General features: G+C 36.4%; 1 protein-coding gene across 1 annotated transcript; it reads left to right on the forward strand.

The window, feature by feature from the left end:
- The first annotated feature begins 1,152 nt into the window (after positions 1-1,152).
- Positions 1,153-20,598, forward strand: cavin1a (caveolae associated protein 1a). Its single transcript, XM_065279907.2, has 2 exons — positions 1,153-2,161; positions 19,208-20,598. Exons 1-2 carry the CDS (start codon positions 1,598-1,600, stop codon positions 19,916-19,918), a joined length of 1,275 nt encoding a protein of 424 aa, XP_065135979.1. The 5' UTR covers positions 1,153-1,597; the 3' UTR covers positions 19,919-20,598.

Raw genomic sequence — 20,598 nt, forward strand, 5'->3', positions numbered from 1 at the left:
GATAATGCCACGAAAAACTGAGCAAAATAATGCGTGACTATTTCAGGTATTTTGTGAGATAAAGCTGGAAATACAGGCTGTAAGTTAACTCCTGTTAGCATTGCATTGTGACCGAATCTTTCAAACATAGTAAGGAGCGTCACATTTCCAGCTGACAGGTATTCAGGCCAATCACAACGTCTTGTTAAGCTGGCCAATCAAGGACACAAAGCTTTTCAGATCAATGAGTTTTGTCAAAATCAAAGCGTTTGAGGAAGGCAGGGAAATCTGGAGCTTAAAAAATTACGGTATGTGGAAAATGATGTGTTTTTTAACCAAAAACCATGCGAACACATTGTATTATACAAAATAACAAAAATAATAGAATAAATATCAGTAAATGTTACTGTTGACAATATTTTTAAAACAAATAATAAAATTGAATTTATATTTCTGATAATAAATAAAGTAATTTATATTTCTGATAATAAATAAAGTAATGTGCCATAGTTTAAATATAAGCTTGTATTTTAGTCTCGAAAATGACAATTTATAGTTTGCAAAACAAAAAGAGAAAAAAAATGTAAATCATATCTTTTCTTCTAAAACTAAGGGGCGGTTTCCCGGACAGGGATTAGACTAAAATAAATGTAAGAGCTGTCCAAACTGAAAACAACTTGCACTGACATATCATAAAATTCATCAATAACTTTTCCTCAAAATGCACAAAAGTAATGTTTTTAGTGAGACCTGTTTGTTAAAACTAGTTATATTTCTTAATTAAACTAAGGCCTAGTCCTGGTTTAAGCTAATCCTTGTCTGGGAAACCACCACTAAGTGTTATAACTTAACCATGACTCTGTCTTTTTTTTTCTTGAATTATACCATTAAAACAACATTCAACATTTAAAATCATTAAATGTATTGGCTTTGATTTTGCCACTCCGAATTAAAATCAGAAAGATGAAACCTTTTCAAATGAAGCTTTTATGACTCATAAATCAATTTGAGCTGTTTGTCTCATACTCTTGCATAAGTGAGTGGGTATGTGTGTCTGTGTGCCCCTGCCAGTCTCTGGGGAGGGTGGAGACTCCCCTTAAAGGGGCTAATGTGGGTGTGGTCTTACAGTAAGTGATCTCTACAGAGGGCTGGACTAATGGGGGCAAGGGAACCCTGACAGGCGGCCCTCACAGGGTGCTGTGGCATTTGCGCTCGTCCCCACACACTCTGCCTTGCGCACATACATATTTGCACACACCTTAGTCCCAAGCTAGTCTCCTTCCACTGACTGGCATAGGTCCCAGAGCAGACTTTTAGTACGGGAGGAAAGTTTGAGGCGTTATTTCAAACCTAGGGAGTAGGACATAGTGCTGGTAGATAGTGCAGGTGTACGGCGACAAAGAGGTTTATTAGAAGGGAGCTGGGAAAAGTTTACTTGCAAGTTGGAGTTGTTCCACTTTGACTGTTGGGTGTCTGCTGTCATTCGATTCTTTATATAGTGCTTTATTTTTATCCTGGGACAGCGTTCTTGCACACCGGACCGCGTTTGTGTGCTCTTCAAAGCTCCATCTGCAAGTAAACGTGTGCATATTCATCGTTGTTTTCTTGAAACCGGGCCATGGCCGACACAGACTTCAAACTGGAGCGCGCAGTCTACGCCGAAGTCTCTGATGACGACGAAGAGGCCGCCTTAGTTGCGCCTGCTTCCAAACCTGCCAAATCTGCCAAGGTGTTAACCTCAAAACGTGGCGATGATGATGATGACGACGATAACTCCGCCAAGGAGGTGAACCTGGTTTTGGGACCGGGGCTTGATGGAGGTGGCAGTGATGATGTTGAGAAGTCAGAGGCCCAGGCTACAGGAATGATGGTTCTGGCACTCCTAGATAAAATCATAGGTGTGGTGGATCAAATCCAGCAGACCCAGACAGATCTGGAGGCCAGGCAGGAGATCATGGAGAAGAAAATGAGCAGCATCCAGACAGACCTGACCAAGCTGGGGAAGAGCCACGTTGGAACGGCCGGAACGGTCAACAAGCTGCTGGACAAGGTGCGCAAGGTAAACGTCAACGTGAAGAGCGTGCGCACGGACCTGGAGAAGCAGGTAGGACAAATCAAAAAGCTGGAGAACAACGAACACGAGCTCCTGAAGAGGAAGAACTTCAAAGTGCTCATCTTCCAGGTGAGTATGTTACAGAACTTATGTTGGCATAAGGTGATTGTAAACCCAAACCTGGCATGCCATCTCCTTTCACATATACTCTTAAAAATAAAAGTTTATAAAGGGTTCTTTGCTGAGATGTCATTGAGAGGAACCATTGTTGGAACCTTTACATAGTCTAAAGAACCTTTATGAATCAATGCAGTCTGACAAAGAAAGCTTGTTTTTAAGAGTTGTTTTTAATAACCAAGTAGTTGACACCTTTCTATTCTGAATTTATTACACATATAACACAGATTTTATACCAGTAACCAGCAACATGGTCCAAACAGAATCTGTGTTTTTTGTTGGACATTATTTGGTATGGGGACGTGGTGAGAGTTAAATAGTGAAAGTTGTAATGGGAAGTTGCAATGGGAATGGAATTTTTAGAATTTCAGGAATGACAACATACCAATTTTTTAGGATTCTCTGGCGCTTTTGTTGAGTTTGGTGGGTGTAGATGCAGCATGGGCATGGCTATAACCACCCAACTAGCAATAGTTGTCCTTTCATCGTCTAGGTTAACAATACTCTTAAGAAATGCTGGGGGGTTTTCAACCCAGAGTTGGGTCAAAAAGCCCAGCCGTTGAGTTCAAATTAACCAAAAAAGTTTTTTTGACCCAACAATGGGTTAAAACAACCCAGCATTTTGGGTTGAAACAACCCAGGATAGGTTTAATAACAACCCATCTGGTTGGGTTTGTCCCTTTTTGACCCAACGCTGCAAATAAAACAGCATTTTTTTTTGAGTGTATAGACTATTAGTAGTCCAACTATGAGTAACCTGTTTCTGTTTAAAATAAACTTGAATTTGGTGACATGCCAAAAGAACTTGCGAGATGTATGACATTTAATTGTGTACAGTAAGCAAAGTCAAGAGTGATGAAAAGGTGTTTGGTTTTATTTATTTAATTAGGGCTACACCCCCTTCGCTGTGACATGGTTATGAAGGTAGATAGAGCCGGTTGGTGGACTCCCTTTCTATTCTTAAACCCTGATGGTTTGTGGGTGTGTGGTCTTGTTCCTGTAGTCCACATTATTTATACATTGAATTTATGTCTTTGATTATATACAAAATTTTCAGATACCACAATAGCCAAGATAAATGTACTGTTTATTATAGCTGACTGTGTGTATGGTGATCTTTATTTCCGGGCCACTTTTGGAGTGCACATGGATTCCTCTGCAGGGCCTGGTCCTAAATTCCCCACACACTATCATAATGTGTCAGCCTATTTCTAAGTGGATCTTTAAAGATTCCTATCTAACCTCAAAGCAACCTTTGAACAGTGCTGGTTTAGCGCATTCCACAAGTATAGAAAAGCAGCATAGAAATCACAGTCATGTCTCAACGCTTACATAAATTGTTTTAATGTAAATCAGCTTGTTTAGGTGACTACTCCAAAAGTGGTCTGGAAATAAAAATACAAAGAAGGCAAAGTGCACAAAACATTGGACAGTGTTAACATGGCTTGGCAGAATTAGGTGAATCCAAAACCTGTTACGTTTCCAGGATTGCCTGCACCAAACATACTGTTACACACTGAGTTGAGTTTTTAATTTGGAAGTCGGACGTGAAATTGTTGTTACAATGTTTCTGGTTGAATGTTAATAATGCATAATACAGGCAAATATGTTATTTTAAAATAAGATGTCCCTACACAGTTGTTTAAAATAGAGCTAATTGCTTTCAAACTGATGAGCTCTTTGTAACATACATGTGCTTACTGTAAATGTCAAGAGTGTGAGTAACTCGATATACATGAGATCAAAGGCACTTACTGTACATGCAGTGCATGCATCTTAGCTAATGCAGTAGTAGTAGATGAACTTAGCAAAGAGAATCAGTTCAAGATATAAATTATGTTATACAATATATAATTAAGTATACAATTGAAGTAATATTTTAAGTTTATCCAATTTTTCACTTTATACAGTGTACTATACTACTTCTTCTTATACTACTTTTACTACAATGTATTACTATTTTTTGTATTCATATGGCAATACACTCTAAGAAAAGAATTTTTTGTGTATAGATGTGTATTTTCTGGGACAACGCATTTACACTGATTGTGTTGTTTTTAACAAATCCGTTCTAATGGGGCATAAACTGAAAACAATTATTCATTCAATTTACTCAATTTTTTTAAGGTAAATGGTTGCAATCAATTTATTTAAGCTACATTTAAACAAAAGTTTTTTATTTTATTTTACTTTACTAATATTTTTTGTTTAAATGTAGCTTAATTAAATTGTCTGTAATAGGGATGTGCATCGATGCATCGCGTTCCCATTGAAAAGACCTATCTAAAAATTGATCCTGAATCTTAAGGCTCCGATTCAGTGTTTCATGCACAGCTTGTGTGTGTACTACGGCTCCGTGGTCAGTAGGAAGTCCTTATCAATCTAAAATCACTATGAGTTTGACTCGTTTATAACGAGGATTTAAAAAAGCAACACTCTTCAAACACAATCATTTAAAATATTCTCTATTATCATGAAAATACCTCTCTATTATCATGAAAAAACAATCTGAAGAACAGCGATATAAATATTCCTGTAGACATTTCCTGGAAGTGTTTGTAATGATAAATGAAGTTTCTGCACGAAAGCGCCCCCCTGGCTTTTGAATGTGGCGGTATTTCACCGTAATTCATTAAAATTCATTCATTGAGAAAACGCGCATTTGCCCGATTAATTGTCACAACCATAGTCTGCAACCACTTACCTTAAAAAAATTGAGTAAATTGAAAGAATAATTTTTTTCAGTGTACACACCAAACTCGAGTTCAACGATTTGCGTGAGTAGATTACATACAAAGTCAATGCAAAGACGCGATCAGATGCGTCCTCGTGCAGGGTGATGCGAATGACGCAAATTGGGCGGCACGATTGCGTGAAAACACTATTCAAACGCGCCTTAGCGCAAGTTGAAAATATTCAACTCAAGCGATAAATTCCATGACACAAAGTTAAATCACGCGAGTAATCCAGAGCGAGCAACGCGTTTGGGATGTACGTAGCGTAAGAGTGTACATCTGAAGTACAGTACTTTGTAAATCCCCCAATTATGTGAATAATCATTTTACAAATACCACAATTGTTATTTTGTCAAAAAAAATAAATAAATGTGTTTACCTCATACATCTTAAAAAGTGAAGCAGCTGGCTCTTTAATTGCCCCCTGTTGGCTGGCTGCAGTACAAGTCATAAACCCTGCCCTTTCCATTCAATCGAAAAATATTTATACTTCCGATAACATTTTTCGAAACATGGTTTTGGTCCTTTAGTTATTCCGCTCAATTGTTCAATTGTTCATTTTTGTGATAAGTTTCATTTTAGCTAGTAATTTTATGCTATAGACATGGGGCGTGTCGTCGTGATTGGCGTGGTTGAATTGGGCACGCAAGCGTTTGGGCGGAAGTTTGATACCGCGACTCCTCCTCGGGCTCCTTATGGACGATTCCTTCTGTGCATACCCTGGCATAGATACATACACTAGATGTCGCCTTGGGGTTCTGCGTATGGATGTTATGCCTATTAGCACTATGCATTATATTTAGAAAAAGTAGATTTTTTTAATATCAAAACTTTACATTTTTTCTGAACTCAATGCTAAATACATCTGACCGTTGGAACAAAAAACCTAGAAAACCGCATTCATGATGATTTAAGGTGATTTTATTTCCGTTATACCACAATGACGCTGATGCATGGCTCCCCTGTTTCAAGATGGCGGCTCCATTTGACGGATTCGTTCAATGAACTGCCGTAGCCAAGGCGACTTCAAGTGTACATATTTATGATGCCCTGTTTCCAAACTGATGTTTTTACGTAATGGCACCGCCTATGGCCAGACATTTTTGGCTTGAATTTATTACAATGGAAAGAAGCGACATCGCGTCGTCTATCTTTGTTACAGTCTATGAAACAAACATTTAAGTAAAATTTAAGTAAATAATGGCAGTATTTTTTTAATAGAAGGAGCAAATTATTACATTTAGAATAAAGATTGCAAAGACAAACCTTGTGTCTCTCTCTCTCTCTCTCTCTCTCTCTCTCTCTCTCTCTCTCTCTCTACTACTATAGAAGTATAATCCTGCTGTGCTGTATATTAAATTAGATACTGCCTTCATACTACCCAGCAGAAACTATTAAAGGTAGTTTAATACTGTAGTGTCTAATACTGTGTGTTCCAATCAGCATCTATCTGAAACAGTTGCTGAAGGTTTGGTGTCCTGCAGTCTTTAGTTATGTTTTACTCTGGGTTTGATTAAAAGGTCGGAGTCCTAAAGGAGCTGCGTGACAGTGACAAAGCTGTAAAGTCCTCTACTAAGTCGTCTCTGCCTTTAGATTGTTCACTATTCAGTTGTATTTAAAATACCACCCTAACACTTCAGATGTGAAAGTGTGTTTTTAATGACCTGTGCCAACATGTGCTTAGATCCTCAAATCCTAGATCAGTATGTGGAGTAATATTTCGCTGCTGTATAGGATACCAGTTGTGTGGAGGGTGTTATGCATCGGGTTGAATTTGTTTAGAGCGTGCAGGATCGCAGAACAGACAGAAGCTCAGTGTGAGACGCCTATCCCCCCATCTCCCTTAAGGTCTATTAATAGCGCAAAATGCGGTAATGTCTGCAAAGATGGCATAAAAACACTGCCATTAATTGAGAAAGATTTTGTTTCAGAAGCACCACGTGACTTAGCAGAATGAATTTTCAAAAGCTTTGTCCTATATTTTGTTTAGCAAAACAAGACTGATTATGAATCATAATTACACTCTAAAAATTCTGGGTTATTTTAAATCCAAAGTTGGGTCAAAACGGGACAACCCCAGCCACTGAATTGTCATTTAACCTATTCTTGGTTGTTTCAACCCATTGTTGGATCAAATAAAAACATTTTCTTAGTTAATTTAACCCAAGTATTATTGTTAATTAGAGTAATAGTGCCATTACCATTAACAATGCATTATCTTTTAAATCCAAACATTATTATGGCCATTGAAAATATATGCAACATGTAATTTCTGACATGGGAATATTGCACTGAAGTTGTTGTTTGTGATGTTTGGAGCTGGTTAGGTCAGTGTGTTCTTGCACTTTGCTGTTGTTTATCCTGTACCAGCGTTACTGCATTTAGCACCACTAACAAGTCATTTCCCTCCAGCACTGCTTTGAGAGGCTGCAGGGACGAAAACATGGGTGATGTAATTGGTTTAATGTTTTTAATGGTACTAAAAGATGGAAAGAAGTGAGGAGGTGGGATCGAGGTCATTTATTTGTATCATAAAGAGGGTTTACTGTTGGTTGGGCACATATTTTCCATAATACCTCCTATACTAGGCTGATTTTGTGTAATGAGGATCATTACAGTCTGTTAGGAGTAAACAGAGCATACGTATATACCAGATAGAAAGAGTACCTGTTCTGGAAATAAGCTAAGTTTATACATTTGCATTAGGATTCGTATCTAAATGTGGAAAAATATGAGTCATGCAATAGTGGGTCATGAATACATAATGGTCAGAAATCAGTATATCATGACAAATATGAACTTAATTTATATAAAGAAAACACATATCCTTGATATCTTTTGACTGAGTAAAGATTGACACCAAATTTTATCATAATTAGATTATAATATTTTAGCATGGATTTCACAGACAGGTTCACGTGTGTGGGTATGGGGTGGGGGCGGTGTCTCAGTTTCAGAGTTGTCCAGTGGAATGTCCACTGAGGCTGCAGGTTACACTATTGGCATTTATCGGATATCTAATCGTAGACTCCTGAGACCCAAATAAATTACCCCACTAATTTCAACTTCTACTAGGTGACAGGCCAGTATGTGAGAAGAAAGAGACATTCATATTCACATGTTTATATTTTAAAGTATAAATAAGTTGACATTTCAATCAAATGAGTCTCATGTTCAGAAATTGGAACTGGAAATATTTGTAAGCGGTGCCAAAATTGTTCAGAGTTTCTCAATGAAGCCATTCAAGAGTGAAACATAAAAACATCTCACAAAAGCTGTATCATTTCTTAAAGTTATACAAATAGGAAAATGTCAAGCTTTTATTTCTGCAGCAGTGTGGTACACTAAATGGTAGTGCTTCAATGCTGAGTGAGGTGCAGAAGGGTTTAGCAATGTGACTTATAGGGTTTGCGTGATCTTCCTGTTGCATTGCTGGCCTGCGCTCTATTTTTTGCAGTGAATTCAGGGTGTCAGGTTTACATAGACGGCAGTGTGTATTCAGTGTGAGCGTTGACCTGAAGTGCCAAGTGTTTTTGTGTGTGTGTGTTAGAGTCTGCATGCTATAGAAGTCCAGGCCAGAATTTGATGTTTGATGAATGGGCTGAAGATAAATTAGGTGTATGTGGGTTTCTGAAAGGTAGTCAATTTAACTTAGTTTATAGTGTACACACGAAATACAGTAAATGACTATCTGTGTAAGTGAGATGTAATGCGTAACATTGATAGCATATCACGGGTGTTATAGTGTTTTCTCCTAGGTCCTGGAATAGCTGGATTCTTTCATATCGCTTGCATGGGGCAGGGCTTCAGATGAATATGTTATTATTAAATATAGATCGTCTAGAGCAACACTCGATACTGTAGCAACAGAGCCAGACACAGCAACAGTCTGCATCCAGAGCTAAAATTCACCTTTACTTATAGTAAACCACTATGAAGAGTAACATTTCAGTTATAGTACATGTTTTGGACTCTCTCTTTGAATCTCGCATGCTTTTTCTTGCTCTGTCTTCACCCTCTGATGGTTAGATTCATTTCTGAGCCAGAAATTAACATTATGCTCTTTAGACAAACTAAGCAATATACACTCATAAGGAAGTCACCCTATAGATATGGCTACACACCATGCCATATTTCTATATTTAATCCTTTTTGTCCTCCACTTTTATAACCCTCTCTACATTTATATTCTTAAAGGCAAACACCACCGTTTTCAATATTTTATTATGTTTTACCTCAACTTAGATAAATGAATATACATCCCTATCTTTTTTCAATACATGCACTTTTAATCTTTGTACAGCGCTTCTTGAATGTGTTAGCATTATGCCTAGCCCCATTCATTCCTATGGCTCCAAACGAAAGTTTTATTTTGTGCCACCATACTTACTCGTGTAACTACTCATGTATCAGTCTTTATGACATGGAAGTGTTTGGTGGCTTCTAAATTCATCCCTGTTTGGATCCTAAGGAATGAATGGGGCTAGGCTAATGCTAACACATTCAAAAGCCGCTATACAAAGATTAAAAGTGTGCACATTAAAAAGATAAGTTTGTATTGTTTTGTCTAAGTTGAAGTAAGAATATAGTAAAATATTGAAAAATGGTGGTGTTTCCTTTAATATTGACTGCAAGGTCATGTCAAAGATTGAAGTTAAAGTAAAATCATGAGTATCTCAAAAATAAAGAATGAGGCATCAGCCTGGATTTAACAGACAGGGTCACATATTTGGAAATACATTAATGCAATAATGCAATCTGTTGTTTTATAATGGTAAAGAAGAAGCATGCACTGTAAAAGTGATAACAATTGATAAAACTTACAAACTTAAGTTTAAAAAAACTTGAAGTAACCAGTTGAAGTATTATTTATTTATTTATTTTTTGACAACTTTTGACTTTTTACAGTGTGTGAATGTGTGTGTTTGCATGGGGATGTGATTGATCACTGTAACACAACCTCCGGTCATAAATGCACAGTGTGTTGTGTGCGCATGTGTGTGCATTGACCCAGTCATGCATTTTTAGCTATATGAAGCAGCCAGTGCGTGCTTAGACCAATCATGTTCATGAATCTATGCTTACAGTAGGCCTATCTCTCAAATTCATGACATCAGATGAAGACACACTTGTCGATTTATATTTAGTTTTATTGCATCTGACCTTCTGTTTGTCTATATAAAATTACCATAAATGCACAGCTGTGACTGCATTTATAACCAAGTTAATATTTTACTTTTTAATTTGCCAACTACAGGTTAGTTAGGATCATTATTTAATTTTAAAAACCAAATACTTTGTGGATAAATTGTTCATTTCAATAATCTAATAATAAAAAGTTACAGTTTATTGCCATTTGTTCATAATGCTGTTTCTATTGTTTTGTAGCAATAAGAACTACGGTGTGTAGTGATTTGGTTGCTACTGTATTGTTACTTTAATTTGTAATTCCCCTAAAACCTATATTAACATCATTGTTATTATGTAAACATAGCCGTATTCACTCGAAAAAATAAAAAATGTTGGGTTTAAAATAAAAATATTATGGGTTCAGGTTCCATGCAATTTGTTTAGGTAATCTCAACAAACAATTTTAGTTCATTTTACAAAGAAGTTTAATTAAACGTAACAAACCGTAGTAGAGTCAACAAACAACATTTGAGTTAACTGTACATAAAAAAATGTATTAATGACGACAAAATTTGAATAATGTCATGTTATAAACTCCACCCCCTTTAATTAGGATTTAATAAGTCCATAACACCGAATCAATCAATCAGAGTGCAGCTGCTCAACACAACTCATCATACATGTATAGACCTTTTTTAATTACAGTTTATCAAACAAACATATTTGAAATTCAATGTTACATTTCAGACTGCTTGTTTGTTTGTTTGTTTGTTTGTTTTGTTCTAAAATATATCAGCTCGTCACTTTTTGACCCAACGCTGGGTTGAAAATAACCCAGCATTTTATTTCCAAAGTGCTCTTGATCATACTCCACAAACAATCATTTCTCTTTCCATGCTTTCCAATTTTGTGTCACTATTTTGTCCAAAACGTAAAACATTCAAACACCTGCAAAGGAGGTAAAAGGTCGAAAAGCTTTTATTGCTTTGTATATACAAGCATGAAAATAGCCGCTAGCTCCTGTTTCAGCCCCTGGAGAATAATATATCTACCAGTTAATGAGAGATAACCAGGAATTTCCGTCCAACACGTGTATCTATTCTAGTTTGTGCAGAGTGATTGTGGGTGTTTGTGTGTGTCTTTGGAGTTCTGTAGCATTTTCAGGACATTTTTCTTTAAAAAGCTGAACTAAAGATAAAGGATAAGACACAACCTTGTCTTTATGAGCGATAAAAGATAGAGATACCGGTAATCTCATTGTAACACCCACCATAAACAAGTTATTACAAAGGTTTGAAATGAATGGTTTCAGTTTCAGTGAGAGTTCTGATCGAACTGTGCTGTTCTTGATCCCACAGAACCTAACAGCTACTCTGTACCACACACACACACACACACACACACACACACACACACACACACACACACACACACACACACACACACACGCACACACACACACACACACGCACACACAGGCACAGCTGTTGTCAACTCATCACAAACCCATTCTGTTTAGATGTCATTCAGACTACAGCCCCACATGTTTTTAGTGCTGGTTGTCATGGTGCCATGGTCCATGGATAGCCGTGAATCTATGCGATTGTTTGTCTTTGTAGGGTTTAGCACAAAGCTCTTGTGCGAGCATTTTTAGGCTGTTATAGTATTATAGTCACAGCTAAAACAATGTGGTGTTTATTGCTACTTTATTTGTAGAGGGTATTTTCCAGCAGCACATCCAAGGTCCGATTAACTTTTGCAGCCGATGGATAAACTGTGTTTTATATTATTTTTATGTCAAATTATACACTGTCAGAAAAAAAGTACAAAACTTTACCTTTTTTGTCGCTGGGGTGGTACCCCCAGGTACCGTTTTGTACCTTTACAGGTATATAATACAATGTTGTACCTTTTGAGGTACATTACTGTTCCTTAAGGATCTATTGTGTACCTTTAAAGGTACAGTTAGCTGTTTTGTACCCCTAAAATGTAACTGGTACAAAATTGTTCCTTAAGGTACACAATTGGTCCTTAGGGTATAATATTGTACCCCATAAGGTACAACATTTGAATGTATTGTATACCAATAAAGGTACAAAAAGGTCCCTTTTAGGGTACCACCCCAGCGACAGAAAAAGGAACATCTTTGTACTTTTTTTTCTGACTGTGTATAGATTTTACCCTCTTACAATTTTTTACAGACGCTAGGAGGACACATTTCTCAATACTTAGGTCACTTTTGCAAAACTTTTCACACAGTTCTCCAAACCAACTTTCAACTTGGCAAAGCAGTTCATTTCACATTCGAAATGCACTACAACTACCAAACACTTTATTCAGGTCTCAAATCAACTCATTCTTCCAGAACACTTGCAAAGGTTGACAGTTGACAAACACACTTTGTCACCCACAAAACAATGATCTGAAAAACACTAACACCATGTAGCATTATACAATTTTTTTGTGTAAAACAAGGACACCTCTCTGTTTATAATTCACTGCAATATATGTTACTGGGATGAATCAGACATGATGCAGAATTCGTCAATATTTTAAGTAGTTTATTTATTTTTATTCTTTTAATTCCAAAATACAAAAATTTGTATACACACCATTCACTGATACAGATACAATAGTAATGCTAATCTACTCTGTCTTCTCCATTTGGCCAATTGTTTTTATAGCATTTAATTTTAAGATTTTAAATATATTTCATTCAAATATTACTGTAGAAATGTAGCAAATTGCGGTCTTATTAAGTTTTGTATCATGTTAATGTTTTGAACATAAGTTTAACAGTTTTGAAAACAGTATGTAAGCATGTGCAAATTGGCCTGTATGTATAAAGAGTTTTGGCAGTTGTTGTGTCTGAGTGAAAAAGAATGCATGAAATTTGAAAGATAGTCATTAAATGCATTTTGTGCTAAAAGAATGATAATCGATCCTCGGTTTAGCCCACATAGACTTATGTTGTGCTCACTGTGTGAAGAGTTTTGCTAAACAACTGACCTAAGTATTGAGAAATGTGTCCTAGCGTCTAAAAAGCAGTAATGTGTCTCAAAAACATTTCAAGGCACATTGTATTTTTATTCTTCATATTTTGTATTTTAGTTACTTAACCAGCCAAAATTTGCTTACCATAGTCATTTTTAACAAATTTTTAAAGGGCACCTATTATGGCATTTTTACAAGATGGTATATAAGTCTCAGGTGTGCCCAGAATGTGTCTGTGAAGTTTTAGCTCAAAATACCAAACAGATCATTTATTAAAGCATGTCCAAAATGCCCCTATATATTTGGGTGGGAGCAAAAACGCAGTGTTTTAATGTCTGTACCCTTAAAGGGGCCATGTCACAAGACTTTTTTAAGATGTAAAATAAATATTTGGTGTCCCCAGAGTACACCCGTGAAGTTTTAGCTCAAAATACCATATAAATAATTTATTATAACATGTTAAAATTGACACTTTGTAGGTGTGAGCAAAAATGTGGCGTTTTGGGTGTGTCCTTTAAAATGCAAATGAGCTGATGATATTCAAACACTGATCACATGATCACTGATCACTGATGGTGGTTTGTTGCAATTGAAACTCAATTGTGCTGTGAATAATTTTCTCTATTTCTTTCTTTTTCTCTGCACTAAATGGCAGTGATGTGGTTGGATAGTGCAGATTAAGGGGCGGTATTATTATAATAAGATCTCCTTCTGACATCATAAGAAGAGCCAAATTTCAATGAGCTAATTTTTCACATGTTTGCAAAGAATGGTTTACCAAAACTAAGTTACTGGGTTGATCTTTTTCACATTTTCTAGGTTGATAGAAGCACTGGGAACCCAAGTATAGCACTTAAACATGGAAAAAGTCAGATTTTCATGCCATGGCCCCTTTAAATGCAATTGAGCCACAGCTCCTTACTTCCCTAAAAACAGACAGTGAGTGCTTTCAGTTAATATAGATCTGGTTAATACAGTCTGAGACAATAGTATTTAGTGCACAGAGTACAACTCACTGAGGGTGAAAACTATGGTAATGCAGGACTGTTAGTGGGCGGGGCTTTATCAATGTGACCTCACATAAGAGAATCAAAACAGCATGTCTAAAGAGACTGCTTTGGTTTAATGCGGATTAGAAACAAGGAGCTGGTGGATTTTTTTTTTTTTGTAGGGTGGTTGTGTTCACACACCGTCAACACACATTATGTCCAAACACCTTGTAAAAGTGGATTTTGCATAATAGGTGCCCTTTAAGGCTTGCTAAAAGAACATTTTGGTCCCTGATTGTAACCTGCATTGATTCAGTTACACTATAAAATATGCTAGATTATTTAATAATAGGGATGCCAAGTGTTTTCTCATTGTGCACTTTATTCTGATTCTTGGCACTTCAGGTCAAGTTTCAGGTCAAAAAAGGACAAACCCAGCCCGTTGGGTTGACAGTCTAAATATAAGCCTGAAGTTGGGTAAAATATAAGCCTTTACTGGGTTAAAAAAAACAGCATTTATGTGTTTGGAAAGTATTTTCAATTTTTAAAGGTGTTTCATAAAGTCAAGTTTATATCAATACAGATACATTTGCATTAAAGCACAGAAATGGCTTGTTTTGACAAATAACTGTAAGGCAAACTGCCACCATACTCAGATGGGGTCACCAAAGTTCGCCAAAGTCATAAACCAATGCTTACATGAAAGAGTGCTCGGTTCCACTGTGATCTTTATTAGCCATCTGTTATTCCTCACATCACGTATACACTTCTGAGGCTTCTGCATTGAGCATAAACATTGTTACTGGCGGCCTTCAGTCTTCAAAACATCTATGAGTCTGTCAATAAATGTGTGGTTGCATCTGTATTCGCTGGTTTGAGTGCTGAAAGGAATAGTAATTTGTGATTTACTATTCACTATGGTGTATATTAATGATTACTGTTCAGGGAATGAGACAAATGGAATTCAATGAGACGAAAGACTGGCCTAAAATAAGCACACATGCATATTCAACCTTCACAACCAGATATGGAAACAGGCAAGTTTACAAGGACTTCCACTGGCACACGGTCAGATAGAAAGCCTGATGGTATGAGAGGTATAGAAAGAGAGAAAATAAAGGACTTTCTATTTGTAAATTGTAAGGAGATCCATGGTCATGCATGGACTAGATAACTTGATCTATAACAGTGGTTTGAATAAGAGGCTTCCCACCTTTCCAGACCTAAGGACAGATCCAAATCCTACACTGTCAAAAAAAGTCAAAATATGTAGACCAGTTTTCACTCTCGACCTGATTTTGTCAAGTGAGAGATGTCCTCAGGACAACATATGGTGAAAGACAACTTTTTTGTAAATAAATCCCCAACCATAACCATAACTGAACCCTAAAATCAAAGGGAAATGATAAGTGAAAAACAATGGTCTATGGTTCACTGGCTCGTGATCATAGGGGAACCATTTTAAGTGCCATATAGAACCTATGTAGTACCTGTGTCGAACCCAATTGTGCTATATAGAACCATATCTGGTGCTATACCACCCCCGCATGGTTCTTCATAGGTGCTATATACTGTAGCACTAAGAATGGTTCCCCTATGATTACAAGCTTTTAGTGCTATTTAGCACCAATTTTTTGAGTTAGTAGCAGCTTAAACTTGAAACAAACTGTAAACGTATTTCTGAAATCTGATTGGTTGATTGAAATGTTGTCCCATGGTCAACATAATGTTGGCCTGAGGACATCAACCACCTGGCGAAATCAGGAGAGCCATTTGCTCTGGGGCAGTGCCCTTTAAAAAGATCCTAACATTTACTAGGTACAGATATGTATACATTTGGTACCAATATGTACCCCGGAGTTACTAATATGAACTTTTTAGATAAAAGGCTGTACATTTTGAATGGGAACTGTTCGGTACCACCCCAGTGACCGCTGGCATATATAAATCCAGCTCAGGAAGCCCAAAATATAATTTACATTTATGCATTTGGTACCAATATGCAATGCACTCCTCTTATATTTATAAGACATTTTCAGGTAATTCTTTGTAATAGCTTATTTAATTCATTGAGGTGCTATTTCTTCTTCTACCTCCAGAGGGCGTGTTGTACTTAGTAGTGGTACAGCTCACTTCAGCCAAATAAAACAACAGAAAATATAGGGGAAAAAACAACACATCTGTCTTTATCTGATTCACCTTCATATGACAACATACAGTAAAGCTGAGAGGAAAGTTGAGTTATTTTCAATAAGCGTGTCCCTCTCATATCTGTTTAAAAGGGAGATGACTGCATCGTACAAATAAGTGTGTGTATATTTGTAAACAGTTTTTAAGGTGGTTATTTTTTTTAATAAAGCCCGTGTTGTCTTCGTGACATAGTCCTTGTTGAATGTGCAAAAGTTTAATACCTCACATTTATGTAGTCCTTTTGTAGAATCACTCAGATGTGTTTATGCAATCTGCTGTAACAACATTGTATGTAACAAGCTGTTTAAATGTATGTTACGTGTAACAAATGCTATATTCACATTTTTTGAAAATTTTTATGGGTCGCTTCTGGTGCTGAGACCAATATCATTGTCAAAGGATATCTCACAACTAGGCTTAAGTTATGTATTACATATAACCCATGGATTTTACATTGGCCAGCAGGGGGAGTGCTGATCTCATCTGTATTCTGTGTCATTTAAATAATGGCCTGAATATAAAACTAATTAGGTTGACATTTTCCATCCTTGTTGCATAGAAATCAATTCATTATCTTATTACAAAGCTCTTTCATGCGTCTAATCATTGTGATTATCTTTCTCAGTGGTATGATGAGTTATAGCATGTCCTGAAGAGTCAAACATGGACTGAACTGAATGAGTCTACTTGATGACAACAGCATGTTAAGAACAGGTTTTTGGGGTGACTTTTTAGGATGGAGTTAAGTGAGAAAATGGGTCAGAATACATGTATTTGGCAGCTGTTTGCTTCCTTGTAGGAAATTAATTGACTTAGTCGGGATAGTTCTGACTGAGGAATATCGACTGTTAAGGTCGAGGGCCAATTCAAAAGTACATTATAAAACATGTCTAATGTATGCAGTATACTTGCTTGTATTGTTGTAGATCATAGTCCACCCTATACGTTTCTGATGATTATAATACTATGTTTTGTTGATCCTTGATCAACATTTTAATCAAAGATATCCCTACCGTCAACTCAAACCCTAACCATTTTTAAACCCTTAAATTAGGGTGAAATAATAGTTTAATGAGTACAGGTATTTTTTAAAAGACCCTAATTCTAAAGCTAACATGCACACTAATCCTGCAATCTGGTTGGATAATGAAAATGTTGATCCAGGATCACATCCTACTTGGTGAAATAGTCCAGACAAATGTTGAAAAGGGTTTATTTTTGAAATAATTTTCACCTAACTGTACATTTTGCTACTTGCAGGCATGGTTAGTTTGTGTACTTAGTGTAAGTAATAAATAGATAAACATAGATTTAAGTTTCACTATTTTATTTAGTTATTTTGACAGCATAAAGTAATGACATAGACAGATGTGTAAAAATTGTCATAAAATGGTCACTGAGGTATACCCTTTAAAAAGGTCCTAATGTGTACCATATAGTACAGATATGAATACATTTGGTATCAGTATGTAGAGTAAAGCGGGGCGAACTTTAGGTTTTGGCTCTATAAATCAATAAATATTTGAGTAAGGTTAATAATTTATTATTTAACAAGCAACACACGCATGTCTACACTGAAAAAATAATACGCTGGGTTTACAAAAAAATGTAAGCAATTGCTTAAAATTCCATGAAAAATTTACTCAAAAAAGTGGATGCAAAAATGATGCACTATATTTTTAAGTAAATCCAGTGTATTATTTTTAGTTTTCTGCCTAGTTAGTTAATAATAATTTAAGACGTTTCAACCCAAAATTATTAATTTAATTTCCTTCTTACAAATTTTACATGATAAAATGTAGTTGAATTTACTAAATAATGTGTTGTTCATTTAGAATTACTTACCTTTTTGTGTGTTTTTTTACCAAAATTTGGTTAAAAAGAATAGAATAATTTTTTTATAGAATTTACTCATTTTATTAAGTTAAATTTACTAAGCCACAAAATCATTTTTATACTACAAATGAACACTTAACGTTGATTTCTAGAACCTACTGTTCAAACCACATGTGGGGTAAATTGTAACAGACATATAATTCAATACTATTTTATCCATATACTACAGGTGGATATTGTTTATATATCTATATTAGAAAAATCTCCACACATCCATCCATCCATCCATCCATCCATGATCCTTCATCTAACCATCCTTGTATTATACATCAATGCATATGGATAGATATTTTTAGAAGGCCTGCAAAATTAAGACAAAAAAAATCAGAACTATCAATTTTTTTCGTGATATTGTATTTACAGTTATCATTTTGAATAATTGTAATAATATTATTTCCAATATTGTTGAGGCTTTAATACTGTATAAACTATATGTGAGACTGTGCTACAACTAACCCTGCTGTGTTAAAAAAATTAATCCCAGGTATCAATTAATAGTTGCTGACATGTTTCAAAATCGGATGGCTCGGCCCTGTGAAACTATGTAAAGTAGCTGTGTTACAATTAACCCTGTGTTAGTTAATGCCACTCTCACCCCTACATTTTCCATACTTATATGTACCTCTGAGGTACTAATATGAACTCTTTACGTACAAAGGTTTACTTTTTGAAAGGCCCCAGTGACAGCTAAGAACCATTTTTATATTATACAATAATTATATGGGTGGTTACCTGGATAGGGTTTAGATTAATGCAGGACTAGGCCTTAGTTATATTATGACATTTAAGTAGTTTTTACAAACATTACTAGTGTGAATATTGATAAAAACCAGTGGCACTGATATATTTTAAGTTATGTTAGTGCAAGCTTTTAAAGCTTGCACTAACATAACTTAAAATATATCAGTGCCACAAGTTAAGACATCTCAAGCATTTGAGTCTGGGACTATCTAAAGTCCTATCTGTGAAACCACTCCCTAATGTTTTTGTTTACTTTAGTGCTGATGAAAGTTAATCTACAGTTTATGTAACATTTTTCTCTCCTTTATGCTTTCTTTTCTCAGGACAAGGAGAAACCTGTGAAAGTCTCCAAGAAGCTGGTTATAGAGGAAGGTGAGCAGGTGCTGAGTGAAGATGGAGAAGAACACGAGGAAGAAGTGGAGATTGAAGAAATCATTGAGGAATCTCGTGCCGAGCGCATCAAACGCAGTGGCATGCAGAAGGTCGACGAGATAAAGAAGGCATTCAGCAAGGAGCAGATGGAAATAAATAAACAAAAAACCAAGGATAACCTGGAGAAAACCAGACAGAGAACTAAAGAGAACCTGGAGAAAACGCGTCAAAGAACCCGAGAGAACATCGCGAAGACCAGGAAGACCTTGGGTAAAAAGATGGGGAGGCTGAGAACAAGGATCACGCCTAACGCCGAACGTCGCGAGAAAATCCGTAGCTCCAGGGAGAAGATGAAAAAGTCGTTATCGCCTGATCACACCGTCTACGCCCGCTCCAAAATAACCACCTACCGCGTCCCGCCGTTCACCTTTTACGTGAAGAAGGACCGCGGGGGTGAGATTGAGCCCACACCGGAGCCTCACCCAGAGGAACAGGTGGAGCAGCATGAGGAGGTCCAGGTGGAGGAAGGAGTGACAAAGGTGGAGGAAGGTGAACTGGTCAATCTGGACAGCCCAGAAATGGAGGCCTTGCTAGAGGCAGCTGATCACTCACGGCTGGTGATACAGGATACGGTGAGACCCAGGGAAAAAGCAGGCCAGTAAATCCAGGTCGAAAGCCTGAGGAAAAGCTCAACGTTGATATGCGGTGTGGAGGTCTGGACATGAGTAAGAATAAATGGATGTAGGGAATTGGGATGTGCTTGATGATGGGTTAAGAAGGCAACGCAATGTGGAATAGACTTGACCTCTTGGCTGAACATTTTGTTGGTTTGTTTCTTTTATCTATTAAACCCCAAGTTTGTGATTTTTTTTTTCTTTCAGATGTCAATTTCTAAAATTGATTAATGGTCTCATTTTATTGTGATAAAATTGTACTCCAAGTACTTTAAAATAGTTTGGTTGTGATCTTAAAGAACATGAATGTAATGTCACAAAGCTGAATGTGTGTGGGGTGGTGCTAACATAAAAAAAATATATATTTTCATAAATACTCTTATGACATTGATATCCTATTAGATGGGATGTTACGTTAACCTAAATGTTATTATTAACGTTAAACCCAAACTAGGTAAAGCAAGATATTGTTTAAATATTTATATTAAAGTACCTTTATCTGGACACACTGTATTATGTCTCACTTGGTTACATGCATGATTTTATGGGTAAAAATAGCAGGCCCGATGTTTATCTGAACCTTTTCAATGCAGTGAATGATAAAGTGTTGATATGAAAGTGAAACAGTACAGTTAATGTGTTGTAAGGAAAAATGAATTCAGTTTAAA

Source organism: Paramisgurnus dabryanus, chromosome 3, assembly GCF_030506205.2.
Source record: "Paramisgurnus dabryanus chromosome 3, PD_genome_1.1, whole genome shotgun sequence".
Taxonomy (NCBI): Eukaryota; Metazoa; Chordata; class Actinopteri; order Cypriniformes; family Cobitidae; genus Paramisgurnus; species Paramisgurnus dabryanus.